Here is a 25088-nt window from a genome sequence, read left to right as displayed (position 1 = left end):
GCAGATTTGGCTTGACAGTGTAGTTTGCCAAACTCTGCTCTAAACAATTCTCACATCAGAAGACATCTGTCATTCAGCTGCTCCGAAGAACCTAACAGAATTTGGCGGGGGGAGAGGGGTCTCCATTCATTTAAGTTTCCCAGTCAAGTAATCGAACTGTATCTAACACACAGATAACTTATCAACAGCCTGACCCTCAGCCACCCGACTAGAGGCCCCGCCCAAATTCATTAGGGCTCTTTCTACTGGGGAAAATCTCCCGTCACGTGGCTCCTGTAACAAGACTGAGCAAAAGCGTGGAGTTGGCCATTTCTAACCTAGTTCACCCTACCACCCTACCTGTTCTTTACCTACCTACCTAACAACACCCTACCTGTTCTTTATCAAGCTGTGAATAACATTTCTGGCCCAAACCTCATTTTTCCAAATCAATTCTGCAGCACATGGTGTATAACCCTACTGAGTAAAGGACTGCCTGCTTTATATAAAAGACAATTGCTTGTTTTTTCCAATTCCAATTTTTATTTGAATTTTTAAATGTCAATTTATGCCCTTATAATATGCATTTCTACTAAGACCCGCAGCCAGTTCTGCCTAACTCATGAACGTCACTACAGCCTCCACATAAATGTAGACGCCCTAAAGGGCGCCCGATCTGGGGAGCTGCAACGTCCCCTCCTTTGTCTGGCTTTCTTCTCCCCCTGCCCTCCCCCAACCCCAGCCATCACAACAATGAAGTGATGACTCACCCTTGCTTAATCTTACCTCATTATTGCCACTGCCCTACAAACTAGCCTAACCGCTCAGTGGCCCGATTACCTCTGGGGCCCAAACACTCCTATCATGTGTTGAGCCTGCAGCTACCCTACGTGTTAGAATTTTGAAGCAGAAGGGACCTTGGAGATCATTTAAGACCAACCTTCTCAACAGTAAGATGGGAAAGTGAAAGGAGGAGAAACCGTGACTTGCTCGAGGTCACAGTGTTGAAGTGGGACAAAAATCCAGAGTGCCTGACTTTACCACTCAAATTGCTTTTCTCCTCTTTGGAGTCAAATGTGGAGAAGGTTCTAAGGAGGTAAAGAACGTGTTCGCCCCGTTCATAAATGGCGGCGAAACATACTTCCTTTTGGAGAGTTTCTGCTGGAGTTAGTCTCGTGGAGTACAAAAAAAAGACCCTTGGTGAACTTCCAATTAATATCTGGGCTGAAAATACAATTAATGTTCCCTATGGAGTCAAAATTGCATCTACAAATGTGCGACTTCCACACGGCACAATCAATAAGCGACTTCTGCAGTGCCATCCTCTGCCTGTTTTATTTCAACTTTCATTTAAAATTCAGATGCTAAGCATCTCCTGAATATCTGCAGCAGCAGATCTGTCCCACTGCTTAAAATCTAAATCACTGGGCCTGTGATTATATGATTGCTTAGAGGGAGGCCTTAGTCTTCATAGCATAGTAAGACAATCACAAAGCAAAATGTGACTTTTTTCTTCTCCTTTTTGACAAGGGGTTGGGAAAAGTGAAACGGTAAGAGAGTATATTTCACTAATACTAAGATGCACTCCCCACTCTGCCTCCCCACTGCACGTATGAAGACCCCCGGAATCAAGAATGTGCCATAGTTGAATTAGGAGCCTTGTATTTTTCTTAGTAATACTAAAATAATACTTAACCATCAAGGGCATCTTAGATTCAATGAAATACCGTGGTTTAAAAAAACTGGATTACTGACTCTTGGAAGAGTTTGGGGAATAGGAAATTCATCATATACGTGTAGGGCTGTCAATCCTTTTCTCTAACTCACTGTTAAAACTGTAACCCGCAGTTTGATCTACCAAACATTGGTTTAATAGCACTAAGCTGTTTCCATTATGAAGAGGATGACTTTTTCAAAAGAGCACACAAAAGCAATGAACATGAATCATGATGGAAACAATGGGTCCACACACCTATTCATACTGTTAACATTTCACCACTATGCGTGCATTCTCTTCTGTGTCACAGTCATCTGTAATGAGGACATATTAGCATTTCAGTAGGACATTCAATCATGCCTGTGCGCAGAACGAGTTCCTCCACAGATACAGATGTTACACATTATAAATCCCTGTTTATGAAGGGATGATTGAAAATCTACCTGCCAGCTCATATAATAACTTTTTTTGTTATTGTTGCTTTGAATAGAAGGTAATGTTTTCTGAGAATGACAAGCTTGAGATCAGGTTTGAATTTTTGAAATAACGAAAACAGTAAGTATCTCCTTTTCCGGTCCGTGTGTTTAGGCGACAACTGAAATCTCACTTTAATTCCTGAGGCTAAAGTTTTTTTTAAACACCCTCAAAATGTATTTTATTGAATTATTTATTGGATTACAGAATGTGAAGCGATTCTCCCTGCACCTCGTTGGCAACACGGTTTCTGTCTTTAAAAGTATGATAGAATAAGCTAGAAAGTAGTAACTGGAAATGAAGCACTTACGTTTATAAAATACGGCTTTAAAAGATATGTGGGGCAGGAGCTCATAGATCTTTTCTAAAACGGTGGCTTCCCCCACTACAGCGGCATTTACATTCCAGACTTGGACGACGTCTTCCCGGTCCCGGACACTGACACTAACTCCTATTACTTCGTCATCTGAGTGGAAGGAAGGGGGAAGAAAGAAATGAGTGATAATTTCAAGTCCGCTGGAGTCGGTTTTTCAGCACTCATCATTTTATCTGTAGGTTGCAGAGAAGATGATCAAGACAAGGTGGCACGAGAGAACCCGTGATAAATACTGTTTCTAAGGGGAATCGTTGGACAAGAGCAAGTTAGTGGGCAAAAGCTGTAGCGGTCACATCACATTTATCCAGCGACTTAGGTAAACAGAGCGTCCCGGCCAAACAGATTTTCCAGACAAGTAACTTACCCTTCTTAACATGTTACCGAAGCTTTGGACTATTTCTTACTCTGTTTTGATGAGACTTTTTCAAGTTGCATAATGATCGGCCCTCTGAAAGCCAACTGAACTCACATGAACTTTTCCTCGATGCTTGGCTGTCTTTGTTAAGAACAGCAAGTATTTCTCCCGACTTCCTGCCAACCGTTCAGAGATCTCGGGGTGGTTAGTACTCTAGGCCCCAACGCTAACTGGACCCAGACTCCGTGTTCCGAGTTGCTCGCTCTGCTTTCTGTGGTTTTGCTTGTCTGCTCCTTTCCTAGTCATCATCTCTGCTCTTGCCTGCTTCACCCTAGCCATCCCCCTTCTGGATTGGGCATTTTAACTGTGGGCTAGAGGCTCAATGACCATCTGTTAGCCCTGTGTATAAAGTATCTTCTAAGTGTGGCCATGTCATTAGAGCACTTTGGCAAATGGGCAGGAAAGCATTTATCTACTTTGATTAATGTAGGTCTTTTTTTCTTTTCTTTTTTTTTTTAACTAAATTCTGGATTTGGGGCTGCTCTGTAGGCATTCGAGAATGGTGGCCGGATAAGTAGGATTGTGTACTGTCCTGCGGGGCCACTTTTGTGTCGAGTGATTTGCAGCAAAATGACAGGAGTAAGGACTTGACTCCTGGTACGCACGTTTGTGGCCCGTCCCTGAAGTAGGGCCACCCCCTGCCGTGCACACTCAGCATCAACGAGTGAAACGTGAAAGACGAGCATTATCCAAGTTAGGAAATTTTGCCTTAGTTAGTATGTTTTGCCTAATTTTTCTTATTTACTATAAATCTGTACATCTCAACATGTCTGCTATCAGTTTTTCCATGTGTCTTCTGGAGGTTAAAACGTTCCAGCACTTAGAGACAATTTCAATGAGGACCTGTCCAATTACTAAAGGAGTTCATCTTCAGTAAAATAATGCCTTTCTTTCCTCCGTCCTTCCCTTCTCTCCCTCATTCCCTTTCTCCCTCTCTCCCTTCTTTCCTTTGTGAATAAATGTGACTCTGGCTAAACGTGTATGACGTGACACTAAATAATTCCATGTATAGAAGTTTTTGAAAGCAGACAAAATCAGTCGAAGGTGTCAGAAGTTGGGCTTGTGGCCACCTTTGGGGGAAGGGAGGGTGTGGAGAGATTCTGGAGGCCAGTAACATTCTGTTCCTTGATCTGGGCGCCAGTTACAGGGATCTGTTTACTTTAAGAATATTTACCAAGGTACACACATAATAGTTTGTGTCCTTTTCTGTATACATGTCACATTTAAACAAAAATTTCCGAAAAAGTAAACAGTACCCGATCATGGCTATCCACAGAAACTTATTATCCCACCAAGAAATGTGTCTTACGTACATGCTTCTTGTTTTCTCATTTATCTTCAAAGTATATTTGCTAGAGCTCAATGTTAAATTCTATGTGAACAAAAAATCACCAAGTGAAGAGGGAAGCTTTGGCATTTACCACTTTCAAGAACAGTCACGAAGACACTAGCTCAGCCTTTCAGGAAAAGAGCAGCATTTTCCAGTCTTTTTGTTTTGCCCATTTCTACACTATTGGTCAGAGGGTACTGTAGCTTTACGGGTGCTGAAAATGCTGAACCGTCAATATTCCAGTCTGGCCTGGCTTTTGGTACCTACGTGTAACCTCCTAGCACAGCACTTTCAGAAAGGGCATGGTAAAAAGGCTGCAGCCCATATGCAAAAGGAGATCCATCAGCAAACATGTAATATTCATAAGCAGAATCAACCAGCAAAAACCCTGATTATTTCAGGGTACTGGCAGCACAAGACGTCAGAGCTAGGAGGAGCCACTGTTTGAAAACGGGGGAAGTGAGGACCAGAGAGATGAGCTGACCTGCTGTAGTGGTGGAGCTGGGTTAATTAAGAGCGAACAGTTAATACTTAATGGTGCTCTCGTTCCAAAGTCACCCACGGAACAATAGGTCTTCTTTGCTCAATCCTGCCTATTTATTATTACTTAGACTGTTTTCCCTGGTTCTGGAAACAGGAGTAATTCATACAGAAAACTTCCTCTCCCAGGGATTTATTTGTATATAATTATACCGAAGATGTATTTTTGACTACATATTGTAAAGTTGCTACCTACCCCCTATTTAAACAGAAGGAACCTGTACTTTTAAGACAATTTCATCTTAACCCAGGTTCTGTCTTCAGTGAATAAAAAGAGGTGTAAGAATTAAGGAAAACAAGAGTAGAATGATTGAAACTATTAGTGAGGTAAATCTGAAACCTGCTTGGCACCGGCTAGGCCTATAACGGTTCCCAAAGACAGAACCAGTTAAGAAGCCTGAGGGCAAATCAATCAATACCAAATAGTTAAAAAAAAAAAATTAAAGCTAATAAAAGGTGAACAGGAAAAATGTTATTCTGAAGGTTACCTCAGAAGCATTCAGAAGGAACTACCCAAGAAGAAAACAAAGCTTTAAACTAGCAATTCAATTTTCCTCTTTCAGTGGTTTCATGACAAAAACAAAGCAAAATAAAAATGGGGTAAGGGATTAACCGGTACAAACTATTACGTATAAAATAAGCTATGGGGATGTGCCGTGCAGCTTGGGGAACAGAGTCAATATTTTGTAATGACTACAGATGGAGTATAATCTTTGAAAACTGCGACTCTTTTATGTGGTGTACCTGTAACCTTACGGGTTTTCTAGGTCAGCTCTACTTTAATTAAACAAACAAACAAACAAAAAGCAAAATAAAAATGTATCCACAGGGCTCTCAGAAACTCACTCAGTATTTGAAAACTGAGTGAGTCTTCAAGCAAAGTCTTCAAAGTCCTGAAGACTTTACATTTTAGCCCCAGTTGTCGGATCACAGGCACTAATGGTGATTAATCTCCACCTCCCCTTTATCTCTCACTTTGAGTAGAAGGGACCAAAAGAGGGACAGGAGGAAGGGGCGAGTAACTGAGAGGGGCAGAAAGGACTGTGCCGACCTAACTACAAACTTCAGGTGACAACAAAGGCACTGGGCTCTTCTGGAAGAATTGGAACTGATGAAGGAAACCCACCACCAGCGGTGTCAGGAGCCCAATGTCAAATTTCATTTTCTTCTGGAACAAATATAAGGCTGTATGTCAATTATACTTCAATTTAAAAAAATAGTTTTCCTTTTTTCTGCCTATTTATTTTAGACAGATGGTCATGGATACTATGAAGATGAGCTATAAGTGCAAAAAAATATATAGGCATATACACGTATGTATATCCACGTAATATACACATATGTAAATATACATATGCACATACACATATAACATGAAAACGCCACGATCACATGGGAAAAAGCTAAGTAACTTCATAGTTACAAAATAAGCAACTCCAAAATATGTAAAAAAGGCAAACACACAGAAACAAAGCTCAGCGAGGAACAAGCACAAGCCAAGCACGCGCGAGCGGGGACGGCCAGAGCGGAGGGTCTCATTACCTGCGACGGCACAGTCTGTGAACTGTTCCCCGATAGTCGCTAACAACAACTCTTTCCAAACTGTGGACTGGTGCGGGAAAAGAATAAAAAGCAAAACAAAAGAAAACCAAAGGAAAGGAACACATATACATTTTTAAACAATTATCTTCAGGAGCTACCCAAGTCACATTTTCTTTAACCTCTCACGCCCTTTCCACGCCCGTATCTAGAGCCCGCAGACATCGCTGAATCACAGGCGTAAACACCCACGTGGTGGCATAGTTTGTATTGTTTTACACATCTCTTTGCACAGAGAGATACAAGGGATCCAAAGTCACAAACTCTGTGTCCACAAAACTGTGGGGTCTGAAGCCACAAAGCTAATCTCTAGTGCCACCTCTGATGAAGTTGAGAACAACATGGGAAAAATGCATTCAAATGACCTACACTTTTCCAATTTCTTTGCCTCTCACTGATGCAAAATGTAGCAGCTGGTTAGAAGTGAATGCTATTAGGACCATCCTTCTCTTCAAAACCCTTTCCTGCTTTTCCTGCAGTTTAGAAGGTACTTCCAAGGCTACACAAGTGAAGAACACTTAAGGAAATTTCTGGTTTACTGACTACCAGAGACTTGCAGATTTCCATTCACTTGAAGGTATTTTGTTTCTGCTAAGGGACTGAACTGTGGTGTGTGTGTGTCTGTGTGCGCGTGCACGCGTGCATTTCCCTGGAAGAATGAGTGCACACTCTAGTCCACCTCTTCCCTATGAGAAAACCTTGAGCCTCTTCTGCTGAAGATCCCCTAAGGCCGTCCAATCAACAGCCAGCATCCACGCACAGGTAACTGGAGGCCTCCAAGTTCCTTCCAGTTACTCCTCCTCGAAAAGTTCTTGGTTCCGTACCTCTTCCTTGTCATGGTTCACAGGCCCTGAACTCCACCAGAACCGGGTTTGAATCCTGACAGCCGGCTTAGAGCTGTACCCTGGGCAGGCTATTAGCCTCTCTGGGCATCAGTTTCCTTCAGCGAACAGGGAATAATAATAGGACCGACCTCCCAGGGCTGTTGTGACCATGAAATTAGTCAACAAACGTTGCGTTCGACGGGCTCAGTACTGTGATTGCAACAACAGCACTGGAGATTTAAGATCCATTCCATAAATAGCTGCGTGTTTGCTCTGGACCAGGCGCCCACTAATATATTAACTATAATAAGAGTATGTATTATCATGTTCTAATGAGCTGAAAGCAGCCTCGCTGAATTTTTAACCAAGACCACAGCAGTTAACCATCATGACTTTTCACTCTCAAGGAGGGTTTTCTTTTCTCTTTCCTAGACCCTCCGTTCTGGTCTACCTGTCTCCCACCTAGAAACCACCCCTTCTGTTTTTTATCCGTCTCATCTGCAGTCTCTTACGCCATTAGGAACAAAGATGAGACTGCTGAGAGGGAGCTAGGGGAAAGGGACGTTCCCTCTCCTGTAGTGAATTCAGAGGAGGCTGACCCACCGGATTCCCACTGGTCAGCAACAAAGAGAGGGCTGAGCTGCTTGGGGTGAGGACACTTGTGCAGATGTGAGAGCATTATTATTTGCAACTGAATGTGGTCAGGTGAGCTGACAAGGAGGGAGGACAAGCTTGTCCTTCAGCTACCTTTCGTCCAACAGCTGACATCATAATTGCTTCTACCAGAAGTCAATGTCTACTGCAAGTAAATAAAGAACATGGCAAGGAAAACGTGTTCTTATGGAAATTCAAAACAACTTTCTCTGCTTTTAGGGGGGCAGGAAGAGCTTCACAGGCCTTGCTTGGTTTTTTGTTTGCTCCCCTGACGTTTTAAAAATTATATATGCCAAATCTTGTAGCTACGCATTTTAACGACAGTTTGCACCTTTAACAAACAAATTGGGTCATGTCTTTAGGTTTGTGCTCATCGGGAAACAATGCAAGGTCAAGCCTATGGGTCCCTGGAGATGTTTCAATCCTTTGAGCTCATCCGCGTGAAAGAAACCATGAAAAGGTGAGACTGGGGAGCATGTGTCCTTTCATCCATTTTCAAAGCCGGCTTAAGAATAGATTTGAATGCTCTTTTCAGTCAGTACAATGAATCAGAGCTCACTCCTGGGAAACCCAGGTTTCTGAGGCTTGACCACTGCCAACCAGCGCCCGAGGAGGCCGTGCCATCAACCAGGGTTTCGTCAACCCCAGAGGGAGACTGGACACAGCCTCGCATGCAACCCCAAAGAGCGGTGAGATGCAAGGCCTCCCACACATCCCCACTCTCTGAGCCAGGGTCATTTTCAGAAGTGCTTGACGCCCCAGTGGGGGAGGGACGAGCCTTTGCTGGGAAGGATCCTTCCTGCTTCTCGCTACGGAAACCCACTTCCACCTGTCGGTTATGGCTGTGGAGGACATGATAGCCCTAATCAGCTTTGCTGTGAAGTTTATAGGCATCTAGCTGTTCAGAACTATATGATACAGTCACACTATTACACCATTTCTACAGAGACTCACAATATATTTTCAAGGTGACAGTGTAAGGCAGAAAACCACCAAGGTCAGAATAGAATTTCTCACCCCCAGTCCCGTTCTGAGTCTACCAGGCGGACTGGCTAAAATGCACAAGAGGTTCATCATAAGCAGTCAACAACCCCGAACTTAGCTTCTAGAAAAGGATGAGAACAAACCTACCGTGCTGTCCTTGGGAACTTTCATCTTCCATACGCCACCCTTTGCATTACTCTCCTCTTCCCTGGATCAAAGACGAATGTTCACAGTTACACTCATGGATTAAGTAGCTCTACATACATCTAGTTTAACAATGGATGACATTAAAGACAAAAAACAATGGAGCATTCTGCAATAAACTCTCCCCGGTGTACTGGAAACAGAAGCAGATGAAAGAAAAAGGGGATGGAGATGGGGAGGGAAGAAAGTGGGATTCAGTGGCCAAAAGGGTAGGGAAGGTGATGGGACACCAGGTTCTCATCCTCAGGGAGGTGGTGATGAGAAGTTCCCTAGACCACCCGGGGTGGACAAACTAATACAAGTGCTTCACATGTGTGAAGGCCTTTCCATTTCAATGTCACGCTCTTGACATCGCCTCATCTGATTCGCATTTCAATCTTGTGTCATAAGCCTAACAGGGGACTCAGCGCCGGCAGAGGACATCTGCAGTTTCCCTGTGTCGTAACTGCTCCCTCTTCTAGCAAGAGCACCCCAATTCCCCTTTAGGGAGCTACTTGCCCCCTACTCTTATGCCAGACCCTTTCTGATATGGCTGATTCCATATCCTAGCTTTAAAGGTGGGCTTATGACCCAGGTTTGCTTCCTAGTCTTTATGATTGGCCAGGGATGGAAAGGCGACCCACGCTGGGCCGATGAGAGCCTGCCCTGGCATTTTATTGGAGCTGGTGAATGCTGACGTTGACAAACTTGTAGGGCTTATGACTGGAGCTTATAAAAGCCATTTTGTCACCACAAACGGGAGAACCTGCCTGAAAATTAAACCAAGGCAGAGACAAGCAAAGCAAGTCTGACGGAGAGTGTCAGATTCCTAATAAGAATTGAGCACCCAGATCGGCCCGAAATCAGCCCTACCGGTAGACTGTTTAGTTACAGAGGCCAAAAGGTTCCTTTTCTTTTTTTTGGGCTCAGTTTACGTTTCTGCCATTTGCTACCAAAGAGCTAAGATATATTCCCATTTTATTAATGAGTAAATGGCTTAGATCAGTTGAGGGACATGATGCAAGGGTTTACTACTAACTGGGACTCCAGCCTAGGCAAACTGGCTTACTGTCCTCCACCCTCAACACTACTCCAGCTATTAAAGAAGAAAGACACCTTCCCCCTGACCCTGGGCCATGATCAGTATCATACACTTTCTATGTGGTCCACATGAGGCATGTCTGAGGTTACATGATCTTTGCTCATATAACAGATGTGGGTACCACATCTGTTCCCTCATCTTCCCTCCAGCCTATATGCTTTTTCACTCCACTGTCCAGGTCATTATTGAACAAGTGAAAGAACAAACCCAAATGATGCCACACCCCGATACGAAGACCTGCATGGCACCTTCAGCAAGCTAATGAGGACCTATGTATTGTGAGACTGCAATGGGGTCCTCCATGGGCGGATGCTGAGACACCTGCTCATCACTCTGGAGCACAAGGGGAAAGGGGTAGTGGGAAGGGGTCTATTTCAAAATGAAATCATGGCTAAAATGACTTTGCAACACCACCAGGAGAAAATTACTTTGGCATTCCAATATGGCATGAAGTTATTTTATTACGTTCACAACCATTTCCCTCCCACCTTAACCTCAAACTATATAGAAGACACTTACCAAAGTGGCCGCCTCTCTCCTCGCATTAAATGATAACTACATCTCAAAGGCAGGCTAGTCACAGGAGGAATATTATTGTACACACTCCAGAATATCTTTAAAAGAAAAACACTTTGTTTAATACACCCAGTATTGACTTACTGTGCCACTAGCTTATAGAATGAATGCATTAAAGAAAAAAAAATTAGATTCTCATTAAGTCCTATCCATTCAAACTAGATTTTTCTCAGTATTCTAATTTTCTGCTAGAAAATGTAACATAACATTAAAGAATGTTCTTTTCTGAAGGCAGGCTAAGTTGTATGCTTCAGGAAGCTATGGTTTAGCAAACATTCCTATGCAATGTGTCTCTACATAAAACAGGGTAAGGATCTTGCTAATGATTTTTCTGACAGGTATATGGCATCTAATAAAGCCTGTAGTGCTGAATATGTGTACTGAACCATATTTCCTTATGACACAGACTCTGTCTTCTTTCTAAGCCTAGAAAGAGTCTGTTACGCTTTGGATTGGGGGATGGGGTACAGAGGAGGCAAAGAGGAATCACCTCATGTGCTCTGTCCCCCTTCCTTTCCTCTCCCAGAAGGAAAAGGGAACAGCTCAGCTGCCAAAGCCACAAGTTGCCCAAGATACACGGTGTTAGGAGTTCCATGATTGTGTTCTCCAAACTCATATAGTGAAACCCAAGCCCCCAATAGAATGGAATTAGGAGGTGGGGTCTTTGGGCATAATTAGGCCATAAGGATGGAACCCCCCCTCCCCATAATGGGATTAGTGTCCCAATAAGAAAAGGAAGAGAGTTAGCCCTCTCTCTCCACCATGTGCGGATATAATGAAAAGACGCCTATCAGTCTATAAGCCCAGGAAGACTGCCTTCACCGGGACTCGACCATTCTGGCACCCTGATCTTGAACTTCCAGCCCGCCGAACTGTGAGACATCAATGTTTGTTGTTGAAGCCACCCAGTCTGTGGTATTCTGTTCTAACAGCTGGAACTAAGACACAGGGTGGCTGGTAGTCAGAAACAGATTACATAAAAAAATAGAGTACTAGGAACAATGAGAGTAACAGCAGCAACAGTAATAGGGCCAGGATTTGGTCTATGACTTTTACATGTTTACGTAATTTATCTTAATGACAACCTAATTAGGAGGTACCATTATTATTCTTGTTTTATAGATAAGGAAACTGAGGCACACAGACGAATCCTCCCAAGCATCACTGTTTGGTATGACCATCAGGATTAGGACAAGAAGTGAGTTGACAAAGAAGAAAACCCTTCCCAGTTTGTTTGGAATGGTACCAAGAATCTCTACGCTACGAACTCTACGCATAGAATTACTATACAAATGAAAAGTATCACTCTGTGTGGTGAAGTAAGTCAAGGGTGGTTGTCTGGGTCTCCTAGTGGATCTGAGGAGGACAGAACAAACAACAGAACAATTAGAAACATGAATCCAAGGGCATCATGAATGGAGCAGCATAGATGGAATGAAATTTTATCGATGTTGAATGATAATCCTTATGGGCTGTTTGAGCCCACGTTGTATAAAAACTGAAGCCAAATTAACTGGAAGGCCAGCAACAGGGAATGATAAGATAAAACTGAAGGCAAAAAAAAAAAAAAAAAAACCCACCTGACAATAGATTTATTAAGAATACCTTATAAGAACCTGCCGTATAGCACAGGGAACTCTACTCTATACTCTGTAATGGCCTATACGGGAAAAGAATCTTAAAAAAAAAAAAAGTGGATATATGTATAACTGATCCACTTTGCTGTACACCTGAAACTAACACATTGTAAACCAACTATACTCCAATAAAAGTTATTTAAAGAAAGAATATGACGGGAAAAAAATTTTTTAAATGTCAGGAAAAAACAAAAAAATAAACAAACAAAAAGAATACCTTGGGTCCCTTATACTAAAACGGTGCTAATGTAGGAAGTAACTGAAAATAGCTCCGTAGTAACAGTAGATCCTCAGACATCTGTCTTTGTGGGGATACCCACCTTATAAATGGTTTGCTATCAGTGCAAATAATAAGATTACTCCAATATTTCAGTTATAGCCTGTGGTGTGGGTGTGAATAGGCAGAGCTGGAATTTGAGGCCAGGCAGTTGCATTCCAAAACCTGTACCCTTAACCACTAAGGCTATTTCCTCTGCAGATATTACTACATATTTTAGGCACAGCTTTCTTCAGTCCCAGAAGCCATGGACCAGGTCACGAGGTCATGGACGAGGTCACAGAGTGAGGGGCGCCTGTTGAAGATGTTTTCCCACCAGCACGTGCCCTTCATCACACTGACCATGCCACTGCCTTAGCTCTAGCCCAGGACTTCTGCAATGATGTGGCGACGACCTGTGCAGAATTTATGGACACACTTATGCTAGAATATACATCCCTGCTTCCACCAAGAGGACTTTGGTGCCAGCAAACTTCAAGTCTCCTAAAAGGCATACCAAGCCAGAACACCTGCCCTCACACCCTTGCCAAAGTTCTCAAATCCTAACTTTTCACCCAGTGTTTGAAGCACCTTGGAAAACACAACAAAATGCTTCTCCCGTTCCAAAGGTGAGAACATCACACTAAGGATCGTGCTACAGTGTGTAGCTTTAGAAGCTTCTCTTGAAAACACAGACAACTGACTTCGTTAGTCTTGGCAAATGTGAGAGGAGGAGATTACAGCCCAAGAAGATACAGTGAGAGACTTCACCCTGACCTAACGTACTTATTCAAGTGCATATTTGCATGTTTCTGCATGAACACAAAATGAGAGTGAAATATGCTGTGACCTCATTGAAAAGACCCCCATTAAAGTCCGTGGCACTAAGTCGGTCTGTTTCCATATCGCAAACCTCATGCAGTGTGTAGAATACTCGTCAAGCATGTATGATGGCAAAAGAGCTGAAGGAAGGAACCCGGCATCACACCGCTCCTTAGACCTTCTTCCTCCCCTGCGGAAGCGCGAGCGCTGTTTCACTGGAAACTTGATAATTCTTGGTCATATTCTCTGTAACATACTTTTATGTTTGTTAAAGCATCTAAATTTTACTACAGATAGAACCTTGCAAATAGATTTCAAAAGCCCTTAGACTTATAATTAATTCTAAGTGGTCTGCAAACAGTAGATTGCAGTAAAACTAAGCACAATGTTTATTAATAATAATGAAGCATTTTTTTCAAAAGCCTTAATGACAACCCGAGGAGAGGGAGGGAAGTCAGGCCTCACTTATTCAGCCAGCATGTGTGGACACCAAAGGAGGGCAGGGCGCTGTGATGAGCCCCAGGTGTGGTGAGATGCACTAGACAATGGTGTCCACTTAACAAATCCCCAACCTACTAGTCCTGACTGAAGCAATTATGCTCCCCCAACAGTCTTTTGCCAAATAGATAATCAATCATTACCAGGAAAACTGGCAAATTTCCTCATTTTTTAACTAAATGTTCTGAAGGAAAAAAAAAAAAAAGAGAGAATACACTTGAAAATACTTGAGAAGAAAAGATGCCATGTGCTGACAGACAACATGGTGTTAAAAAAAAAAAAAAGAAAGAAAAGGAAAACATCCAGCAAATACACCTCCAAAAAACCCAACAAATCCAGCATTTCTTCCGCGGGTCATAGCATACAAATCTTTGAAAGTATTTTCGAAAGTTTAAACAAACATTTTCATTCCTTAGGTATTTCTAATTGGCTGGGGCTTGCATCCCACCAAGTGAATCAATGGTTTATGGGACGGGCAGAGCCCAGAAGAAAGGCAACTGAAGAGCTTAATGGATGTTTTTTAATTCACAGCAGATATGACAGGCTGAAAGCAAAATGTTTCTGACCTGGGAGAGCCAGGTAGTGGAGAGAGAAATGGGTTTTGCTCTGCATTCCAAAGGGCTTGACATTAAGTGAGAACCAAAGTTTGGAGGACTGATGGGGGAGCGGGCAATTTCTCACCACACAGTTAAGTCAATGAATGAAAAACAAAGTCTGAGTTAGGGAGCTAAGTGGGGTTCACACATTGAGAGAACAGGAGAAAAGTTGGGGGAAACAGCAGAGCACTGTGTATTCGGCTTCCTGGGTAAGGCCCATAGGTATATGTTTATCGATGTTAATATTTTTCAGCACACAGGGCTTTTCACTTTGGTGAAAACCCAAAGACGTGACTGGACTCAGAAGCTTATACACCATTTTAACAAAGGATGATAAATTGTGGAGAGTGACCAGACAAAGGAAAGGGGGTCTGGGGCCCCTAGAGGTGGTATATGGTGTGACTGTGCTGAGGAAATACAGGGCGCATACATTTGCTTAGTAGGTTTGTTATGCAGACTCAAGTGGTAAGAAAAAGGGATACCTTTACAAATGTAAATTTATGTCACCTTTAAAAGGGTAATTTATGCCCTGATTTCAGGCAGATGGAGGAGGTCAGAGAGCTCCTCCTGGGTCTGCTGTTTTTCAACTGCCTTCAGTTCAAAGTAATTCTTAAGTTAAAGTGACATTTTTGGGGTGGCATGTTCTGATCCCCCTTGAGAGACCAAGTTTTACATCTGAAGTGACTGAATCACTTTCACTTGGCAAGATGTAATCTCCCACCCCACCTGCACAACAGCTTCCGCTGCCAACACTGCAGCAGACAGAGGATCCAGGTACTTTGACTTCAGTTCTGTTTCTGCACAACTGGGTTGTGACTATAATGTTGATCCCATCACGTACCTCATGAATAAATGAAATGACAGCTACATAATCCTGTTATTCTCGATACTAAGCTTCACTAAACAGAACTATGAAGTAGACCTGCCTGCAGGGCTTTCCCTCTCTTTTTTCAGGAGGGAGTTTCTCTCTTTCTTCCCTCGACCCTGTCCCTTCACCCAAATGGTTCACTGCAGGTCATTCTATTGCAGGATGCCACCCACCGTGGGCTGCCCTGCTGTGTTCCAGGGCAGTGACGACTTTGAATCAATCTTTCTATCATTCTCCATGATCGGTCCTGACCTATAAAACCTCTCCTCCCAAAAGGGACAGCCCTCCTTTCCCAGTGATTTGCAAAGCAATCTGCTGTCCTACCTTAATGACCTGCAAAAGCACAGCAGCTCCACAACCTTCTGATAAGGGATGACGCCTTGATATCACCGGCCATACACAGGTATAGAAGGAAGATTCTCTTCATTTTAAGATATTGTACCTATATTTCTCTGAAGACCTTCTGTTTATGATAAATGATGCTGGATATCCATTTACAGAAGAAATATGAAGCTTCTGTTCTCCGTAAATTTAAGTAAAAAGTCGGTCAATTTACGGGACCACTGCGTAGGACATAGAACAACAGGACACAGTGTGGCAAAACCTTGAACGTGATACCTGAGGTGGGTTAGAACGCTACACAGGAATGAGTTTTCAGGGCTGGAATTTTGGTCTTGTGGTAGCAAGGGAGCACACCCCTGCAAATCGTTATCTGGCCGGGAACTCCCTTCTCCCACAGGTAAAAACAGGCTTGTTCAGAAGCTGTGCTCTATTCCGCGCTGCATGCATTTAGGACATAAAAACACAGAAGAGATATGGAAAATCTGGAAATGTTTACAAAAGAGTAAAAGGAATCAGTAAGTGCCTGGAAAACACATCTAGATGAAACATGGCATTTTCCAAGAAAGGCAGGTAAGTAGGGAATAAATTTAACTCCAACCAGAGGGCATTACTGGTGGCTGTGATGAGAGTGTCCTCAGCAGGGGTCAGTGGGCCAGCTGGAGGCACAGGCCTCCCTCACTCCTCAGTCAGGGTGGACCAAAAGCAAGAGGATGGACCTAGAAAAGGAGGGAGTTCCGGTCCCAGAGCACAGCGTGATTGGCTGTTTCTACCACTTTTCGGACCACTTGCCTCCCAGCCTCAGCCCCTCCAGCTAATAAACGGGGATAACAATTCCTCTGCCACCCCCATCAACACCTCTGATTTGCTGAGGGCCTCAAAGTACAAAAAGACATATTATTCAATACGTCCTTATGGAAAGCAATCATTAATACCACAGGACAACTACACTGCATCTAAACATAGATGAGGGAAAGACAGACACGATTAGGGATGTAATTTGTTAGTGCTGACGGAGCGAGAGTTCAAGAATCAACATATAACCACAAAATAAGAAGACAGTGGGGCAAAAGCATATCCTCAAATGACTTTAAAATCAGCACCCAGCCTAGTTCTCAAATACTAAGGACTATTCACAGATATTAAGGACACAGCCTGAAATCCCCAAACTCATTGACAAGTTAAATACATTTTCATACGTAGAGGTATTCGCAGTGGTATAATCTGGGGAATAACTGCTTGAAATAAATCATCTAGAAGTAGTGGTACACAGTTTTGTGATTTAAAACATGACTGAGGAATGTACAAGAAGATGTTCCAATAGAAGTAGGCAAATAACAGCAGACGAATTCATTATTATTATCCAGCACTTACTAGGTGCTTTTTACGTCCTTGTGCCATTTCATTCTCACAGCCTCATGATGCAGTTGGTATCACAATTATTCCCATCTTAGAGATGAGCAAACAGATACAGAGAAGTTAAGCAATTTGCCTGAGCTACTAAGTAGCAGATGTGAGACACCAACCCAGGCAGTGTGACCACCCTACACCCAGGCCCACATCCTCCCCGGTCAACCAATGAAGCTGAAGCGTAGAATCCAACCTTCTGTAAAAGCTCCCAACAGCTGACGGCTTACTAAGTTCCAAGCACTACAAAGAACTATGCAATCTCATTTAACCCTCACTCGACCCTAGGGAGGAGGAACTGCCACTATCTGTTTTACAGGTGAAGAAACGGAGGACAGACGCATGGGAGATACAAAAGAACTTCCTGACCCCTGGGGGCAGTGTTCCATTATCATCCCCCTATGTTGAAGGAGCCCTTTTCCTAATCACTTTCTGGTGAAACTTTAATACCACCAAGAGACTATATATCTATTTATGTACTGTATGCCTACCTGTGCTTTCTACATAAAAACAGCATGATTTGTTTGGCCATACCGAGAATCAATTTTTGCCGCCATTGAGAATGTGTGGTTACAGCTTAACAGATCGTTATGTGAGCAGTCTGCTGTGACAGGAAAGTGGTTCATTTATTAATTTCTCATTCATTCATTTGATCCTTCAGTACTTATGGAGTGAAAGGAACCAGGCACAATATAGTACTCCATTTATATGAGGGTTCAATAAAAGACAAAACCAATGCATGGTGACAGAAATGTGAATAGTGGTTGCTTCTGGTAAAGAAGGACTGGTAGGAAAAGGGCATGAAGAAAAACTTCCTGACAGGATGGAATTTTTTAATCTTGATCCGGGTGATAGTTACATGTTTGCATATCTTTGTCAAAATTTATCAAACTTCTACACTTAAGAAACCTGCATTTACTGAATAAATTATAGCCCAATGAAGCTTTTAAGAAGGTATTTCCTAGTATGTGCCGGCCTGGCTACTTTAAATTGGTCCCTGAAGACCCTATATCACTTGCTGTCAGATACCAAGGCTCAACCAATGCTCTGTTGTCATCACACAGGGTCAGGGAAACAAACCAATCCCTCGGTGTAACTTTACCAATGTCTTCCTGGAATCCCAGGCACAGTTCTGATGTGGATCCGATGTCACAATAGCATGGGAAAAGTCTAATGAGGACCTCAAAAAAAAAAAAAAATCAGTGGGCTCTAAGAACTTTTACATGAGGACAGGCTTTAGAATCAACTGCTCTGAGGTTTACACAGCGGTGCTGGGAAGAGGTAACAAGGTCCATAATGTCACCACGGGGAGAAGTGAAGGGGACCCCTTCCTGGACTCTGAGAGCATCTGTCCCTCTGGATGGAGGCCCACGTGCTGTCTTGTGACACTGCTTGTACTTGGCACCGAATGCTTATTTACAACAGCACTGTTATTCTACTCTCCCCATGCTTAGGTCATTTTCTCAAATAGTTCAGAGACAGCCTGTGGTAGGGACTGCGTCTTTACACCCGGCTTAGGGCCCTCTGTGGCCACATGAGGCACTTTACAATCAGATTCCTGGGGCTGCATAACCTTGAGTACTAAATTTCCTGAACCAGATACTGGGAGACGGGTCTGAAAAAAGATCTCTGCACAACTCCTGTGCAAGTGAGAGGCTGCCGAAGAGACACCGATCTATTGGAATTTCTAAGACATTAAAAGATTTAAGGGCAGAACACACAATTTAAAACTGGCCCTTCTAGAAAATTCAGGACACACAGTCAATGCAAGTATGAAGCAGCCTTAAAAGGCTTATCTTGTGTACAGCAATGTATTAAACTAGAGGAGGGGGAGAAACTTGATAGAATTTGCTCTGGAAGAAAACAGTAATGTGATCAACTAAATAAACCAGGTTTTTGTTGTTGTTGTTGTTGTTGTTTTAATGTTCATCCTAAGAGTTGGGTAGAGAAAGAACTAAGAGATCTAAGAGCTTACATTTGCTGACAACCTACCGTGCATCAGGTCTCCTGCTAAGCCTGATAAAGACACCACCTTGTTCGGTCCTCATACCCACCCATGGAGGCAGGTGCTACCATCACACCAGTCTTACACAAATTAAAGGGCTGATCCCTGCCCAGTTTAGGATGCTGGAATTTGAACGTGGAGTAGGACACGGGTCCGAGACCTTCCACTTTCAGGCTCAACACTATCCTGCCCTGTGACCTTCAGTAAGCTTGCAGGTGGGTGCCAGGGCCTCTCACCGATGGCAAACAGAGCCAGAGAGGGAGCAGCTAAGCTGGTGCTTAAATGAGGACACAGAGTAATATCGTCCAAACCACACCAGAGTCACGAGGGTCTGGGAGACGATAAGGTTCCACACGTCACCGAGAGAAGAGCAGGCCACTCGGGCATGTGCTCAGCTGGCCTTTGGGGTAGACGTGGCTGAGGGCTGCTCTGCCAGAGTGGACGTGAGAGCTGAGGTCAGGGCACAGCCCCGGGTGGGCGCTGCCAGCACAGCACAGGTCTCAGGTTGGATGATTAACTGTCCCACGAACAGCAGGTTTCTTGACCTTACCTGTACCGTTTGTACTGTGTAGATTTTCTTCAGATTTGATGCGCACTCAGCTGCTGTGGCACCAGGGAGGGATCTAAGCAAACAGAAGCAAAAGAGCAAAGAAACAAGGAAAATGTTTCAGTGTGCATGAGACATTCCACAGTGTAATGTAAGTCTGCAGGTCTTCACACAAATCAGGTCTGAAACCACAGAAGCGGACACTTCTGGGATGCTAGTTAGAATTAAAAATGTGAAACTCCTACTTTGTCAAGTCAGGTGCTCGCGTCTCCTAAAAATAAACATATTTATCCTGTGGAAGTTTAACAGGAAAACTGGAAATGAAAGAAAGACATCGGAAACCTTAAAATCACATTTTAAAAAATACAAAAATAACCACGTGATAACCAAGCCTTTTTGGCCTAGGACTCCGGATAGGAAACTGGGCCTGTCGTATAGATGATGACGATGACAATGCAGGGTCCTGACCTGGTTATATGTTTGAAAAATCTGTTAGTTCCTTGGTGGTAAGTATTTATGAACTCCTGGATGACCTTTTGCCAACTTTAAGAAAACATGATTACTAAAAGTCACCCTTCGCCTCACTTGAATTTGCACGTGTTTCCAAAACACCTGCCTTTAGAAAATACTTTCAGTTATTTTCTCTGGCTGATTTAATTAGCTCTGCTGAACTCTGCGGTCAGAATACATTAATCTTTAGTTTACCATACGTTCCACTAGATGGCAACATACTACCAGCTTATTCACCAGAAGAGCCATCCACTGTGACCGGCTTCACCCAGCACCATGTCCTGGGTTTGGGGGCAACAGGACGTAGTGTCATCAATCTGCAGAAGTGAAGCCTCTCCATCCTTGCTACCTTTCCTTTCTCCCTATACTGAATTAGCAGGTCTTGCTCAGGAATGTTGGGGTCCAGCTACATCAGGCCTAAGGTTGAAAAACTCAAGTAATGCGTGACAGCCCCATGTCTGGCTGTAAAAACTAAGAGGCTGGTGGTGGGAAGCAAGCACAGCTCACAGCTGACCCACCAGGGTCTGGAATCTAGAAAAGGAATGCTCTTTACCAGCCACTGACCCTCCGAGACACAGTCCCCAGGGGACCTCAAGATGGTGAACTTCCTGGCAAGAGAAGTGCACAAAACTGAGCCAGCTCAGAGGTGGAGCGGATGGCAGAGCAGAGGGCTAGGCCCAGGTGTGGGGCAAGCATCAGGCACCAGGGGCAGAGCTCTGCAGACTGCAGTCCCGGAATTACGGACCAGTCATAGGGACCTGATATAAAAAACACATTGCTGAACACCGCTCCCTAGCCTGGAGGTCACAAGGAAGCATAATTACGGACTAGTGTGGAGGCCAACAAGGGACCCTGTTGAGCAGGTGGTCTGATAAATAAATCTTCCCCAAAGCACCAGGTTTACAAGTTATTATAACTAGAAACCAGGTTTCCAGTTATTATGAGTGTGCCGGACGTTGTTTGACAAACGCAAATCCACAATAACCACCATGACTGCATTCTGCCGCCAGATCCGAAGCCTCAAATAGCTACATTGCAGAGCGTGACGAAGAGCGAGGCCCTGGATCAGCACCTGCGACGGTGGCGTCTGACCCACGGGGCATCCGTCGCTCTAGCTGGACTGCCCGGGGCACTACGGTATTGACTTAGATAAATACTAATTTGCTATTTGATACAGGTTTTATGCTGTTTGGGGTTTAAATTACAAAAGGATTGGGGAAAAAAAAACTAAAAAAAAAAAACCCCAAACCGTAACCTTTTCTGAGTAGGTTTCCACATGAACAATCGATTGCCTTTACATGAAAATCTACTGGCGTTTATTCTAATACTGACTTTTCTTCCTTTGAAGAGTTTAGCTGACTTCTCCACCAGATATGCTCGGAAGATATACCCCTGGCTGCCCAAAGGATATAGCAGAATATAGACAGGGTTCTTTCCCTAATGGGGGTGGTATAAGGATCCAAAGGTAGGAAATGTCCTTTGCATTTTTTCATTTTTAAAACTGTGTATTTTGAATTTTTACTAATTTTTAAAGCTACCATTCAATTTATGATGGTTTAGCATGAGTATAATTTGAGTGTTCACCTCATACAACATGATGTCAATTTAAGCAAATACAACATGAGAACACCACCACTGCACCCAGAAAAAAATATCACTGATAAACCTTTGCTTTATATGCCTCTTTTTAAATGCCTCTGTCTCCACGTTCCGGTCTTCTACTCATATTCAAGTGCAGGAGACAATTCTACAAAGTCATTTAGCTCTGTTCAGTTTCACTGCTCTAGGTTTCTGAAGAAACCTCTGTAGTCTCCGGAGTCCAAGAAGGGTTCTAGCGTGAAACAAGGAGGCAGCGCTTCGTCGGACAACAACGCCAGAGGCTGACGTGCATGGACTGAATTCTTGCTTGTGCGCTCAGCAAGTCACCTTCATCACAGCACTGAAGCCTCGCAAGCCTGCATATTCAGATGTCATTATGACTTCTTACCATTTTACAGCTGAGCAGCCCAGTGCCGACAGAGGTTTGATACGGTGCCTCAGGCCACAAAAACCCGATTTGCATACAGGTGACCTGAGACTTCCTGCTCTTTACCCCTCACTGCTAAACTGTCCAGTCAAGCCATATACACACTTACTTTTTAAAAAAAATTTATTTATTTATTTATTCATTTATTTTTGGCTGCGTTGGGTCTTCGTTGCTACGCACAGGCTTTCTCTAGTTGCGGCGAGCCGGGGCTACTCTTCGTTGTGGTGTGCGGGCTTCTCATTGCGGTGGCTTCTCTTGCTGCGGAGCACAGGCTCTAGGCGCGCGGGCTTCAGTAGCTGTGGCTCGCGGGCTCTAGAGCGCAGGCTCAGTAGTTGTGACGCACGGGCTTAGTCGCTCCGCGGCTTCGTTGTGGTGCACAGTGGCTTCTCTTGCTGCGGAGCACAGGCTCTAGGCGCGCGGGCTTCAGTAGCTGTGGCTCGCGGGCTCTAGAGCACAGGCTCAGTAGTTGTGACGCACGGGCTTAGTCGCTCCGCGGCACGTGGGATCTTCCCGGACCAGGGCTCGAACCCGTGTCCCCTGCATCGGCAGGTGGATTCTTAACCACTGCGCCACCAGGGAAGCCCCTACACACTTACATTTTTTAATGGAGTTTTATAATTGACTCTTGGTGTGTTCTCATCAAGGCTGCCGTTTTTGCTGAATCCTACTTTTTTGTTTTTTTGTTTTTTTTTTTTTTTTTTTTGGGCGTTACGCGGGCCTCTCACTGTTGTGGCCTCTCCCGTTGCGGAGCACAGGCTCCGGACGCGCAGGCTCAGCGGCCATGGCTCACGGGCCCAGCCGCTCCGCGGTATGTGGGGTCTCTCCGAACCTGGGCACGAACCCCCGTGTCCCCTGCATCGGCAGGCGGACTCTCAACCACTGCACCACCAGGGAAGCCCGAGTTGCCTAATTTCTTAACGAAGGAGGTTGGATTCTCTAATTTTCAAGGTTCCTTGCAGATGCTGGACAGTTTTATGAATATCCAGGTGTCAAAATAAGAAAAATGCTGGCGGAACTTCTGACAGGAGTGAATGGTTGGCTGGCTTGGCCAGCGCAAGGAAAGCCATTCTCCTGCGAGCCAAATCTGATCCAGACAGTCACTAGAAAACACTAAAGAGCCTATACCTCGTGCCTGAACCTCAGCCATCTTTAGCAAACAGAACTGGGCCATATCCACAAAATCAATTTTAAAAGGGAAAACAAGCCGAGATTTGTAAGTGATCTGCCTTGTAAACAGGTCAGTCTGTAGTGGACTTGCTGATTCAAAGTTGAACTGGAAGCTGTACCATCTACAGTTACTGTTTCTTAAAGTAGCAGTGCGGGTAGCTGCTGGCAAAGCTGCAGCCCCAGCAGCAGGCAGCTGGCAACCCTCTCTCTTCCCTGTTCCTCCAACAGATAGTTGCAGCAACTGGAAGGGAAGTGTGTGTAGTGGATTTCAATGAAAGAGGCTTTTTTTTTTTTTTTTTTTTTTTTACTGGTATCATACATACAGTACAAGTTACTGTTTCTTAAAGTAGCAGTGCGGGTAGCTGCTGGCAAAGCTGCAGCCCCAGCAGCAGGCAGCTGGCAACCCTCTCTCTTCCCTGTTCCTCCAACAGATAGTTGCAGCAACTGGAAGGGAAGTGTGTGTAGTGGATTTCAATGAAAGAGGCTTTTTTTTTTTTTTTTTTTTTTACTGGTATCATACATACAGTACATTCTCACATCTTAAAAAAAATCTTTTGACTTCCTGCATGTTACAAACCCAAACCTCTCAACAGAACTCTAACCAAACCCCCTCTCTGCAGACCAAGGGTGCTCATCTAGGTAGAGGTGATGGGGCCTCTGAGAAGACATCTGGCAATATCCAGAGACATTTCCGGTTATCGCCACTTGAGGGGTGCTGCTGGCATCGAGTGGGCAGAAGCCAGGGCTGGACAGGATGGCACCCGCAACAAAGGGTGATCAGGTCCAAAACGGCAAGAGTCCGTGCTGAGAAACCTTGCTGTATACATGCAGCAAACAGCCTAAGAAGACCTATAATCTCTTTAACCACCAAAGATTCACTGCACACCTCTTTTAGCTGACAAGGATACAGCAGTGCTCATTCGAGACGAAGCCCTTGTCCCCATGAAGCGTATGCTCTAGAACTGGCACCCCTGCCTCTCCGAATTTCCCAGATTCCTGAAGGCAAAGAAACAATGTTTAGGTTCCTCTTTGTTGGCCTGGGAGGCAGGAAGTGTGAGAGAAAGTTGAGGGAGGAATATACCGGTAATATAACGATGAATGTGTCCATTCCTGGAAGGCTATAGCCAAAGCTGTGGACAATCCCAGAACCAAGGAATCAGGACCTACTTTCACATTCTTTGAATGCTATGTCACCCTCTCACAGTATACAGCTGGAGCTGAGAACACAGCAATGGAACAAGAAATGCCTCCTGGATGGATCAGGTTAAGGAGCCTGAATTGTTCCACTAGGAGTTTCCCCTCTGATTTCATGATAGTAATATAATAATGGCTTCCTTTTACTGAGCACGTACTATATGAGAGGGGTTTGCATATACATCTCTAATCCTTACAGCAAGCTTGCCGCGTTGGCATCATTATCTCCATTTACAGGCTAGGAAACAAACTCAGTGAGCCTGTTTTTGAGGAGCAGGTCTGGGCTCTTTCCCTGGTCTCTCTGGCTCTGAGGCCCACGATCTTCCTCTTGGATGAGGACGCTTCTCAGTAAAACACCAAGCAGTCACTGTCAGCATGGGTGGTCACAGACAGCACATCTTCCACCAAATCCCCCTCTCAGCCCTTCTTAGGTTATCTACTCCATCCTCGGGCCCACCCACTG

The 25088-nt window shown here is 44.1% G+C and overlaps 1 protein-coding gene across 3 annotated transcripts in view; it reads right to left on the bottom strand.

Moving 5' to 3' along the window:
- EIF4E3 (eukaryotic translation initiation factor 4E family member 3) overlaps positions 1-25088 on the bottom strand; it is a 38210-nt gene that overhangs the window by 3577 nt on the left and 9545 nt on the right. The window contains exons 2-7 of one of the 3 annotated variants that reach the window (XM_028478420.2): positions 19732-19804; positions 10697-10791; positions 9040-9100; positions 6374-6440; positions 2481-2636; positions 910-2010 (exon numbers count right to left, since the gene is read on the bottom strand). In XM_028478420.2, the coding sequence (XP_028334221.1) occupies positions 1964-2010; positions 2481-2636; positions 6374-6440; positions 9040-9100; positions 10697-10791; positions 19732-19804 (499 nt within the window). In that variant the 3' untranslated portion in view covers positions 910-1963. Of the gene's footprint in view, positions 1-909; positions 2011-2480; positions 2637-6373; positions 6441-9039; positions 9101-10696; positions 10792-18278; positions 18354-19731; positions 19805-25088 lie in introns of those variants that run through there. The other 2 variants (XM_024123962.3, XM_028478422.2) reach the window with 2 other exon arrangements.

This window comes from Physeter macrocephalus, chromosome 18 (assembly GCF_002837175.3).
Source record: "Physeter macrocephalus isolate SW-GA chromosome 18, ASM283717v5, whole genome shotgun sequence".
Classification (NCBI taxonomy): domain Eukaryota; kingdom Metazoa; phylum Chordata; class Mammalia; order Artiodactyla; family Physeteridae; genus Physeter; species Physeter macrocephalus.
The sequence above is the reverse complement of the archived record's forward strand: the minus strand, read 5'-3'. Positions and strand labels throughout refer to the sequence as shown.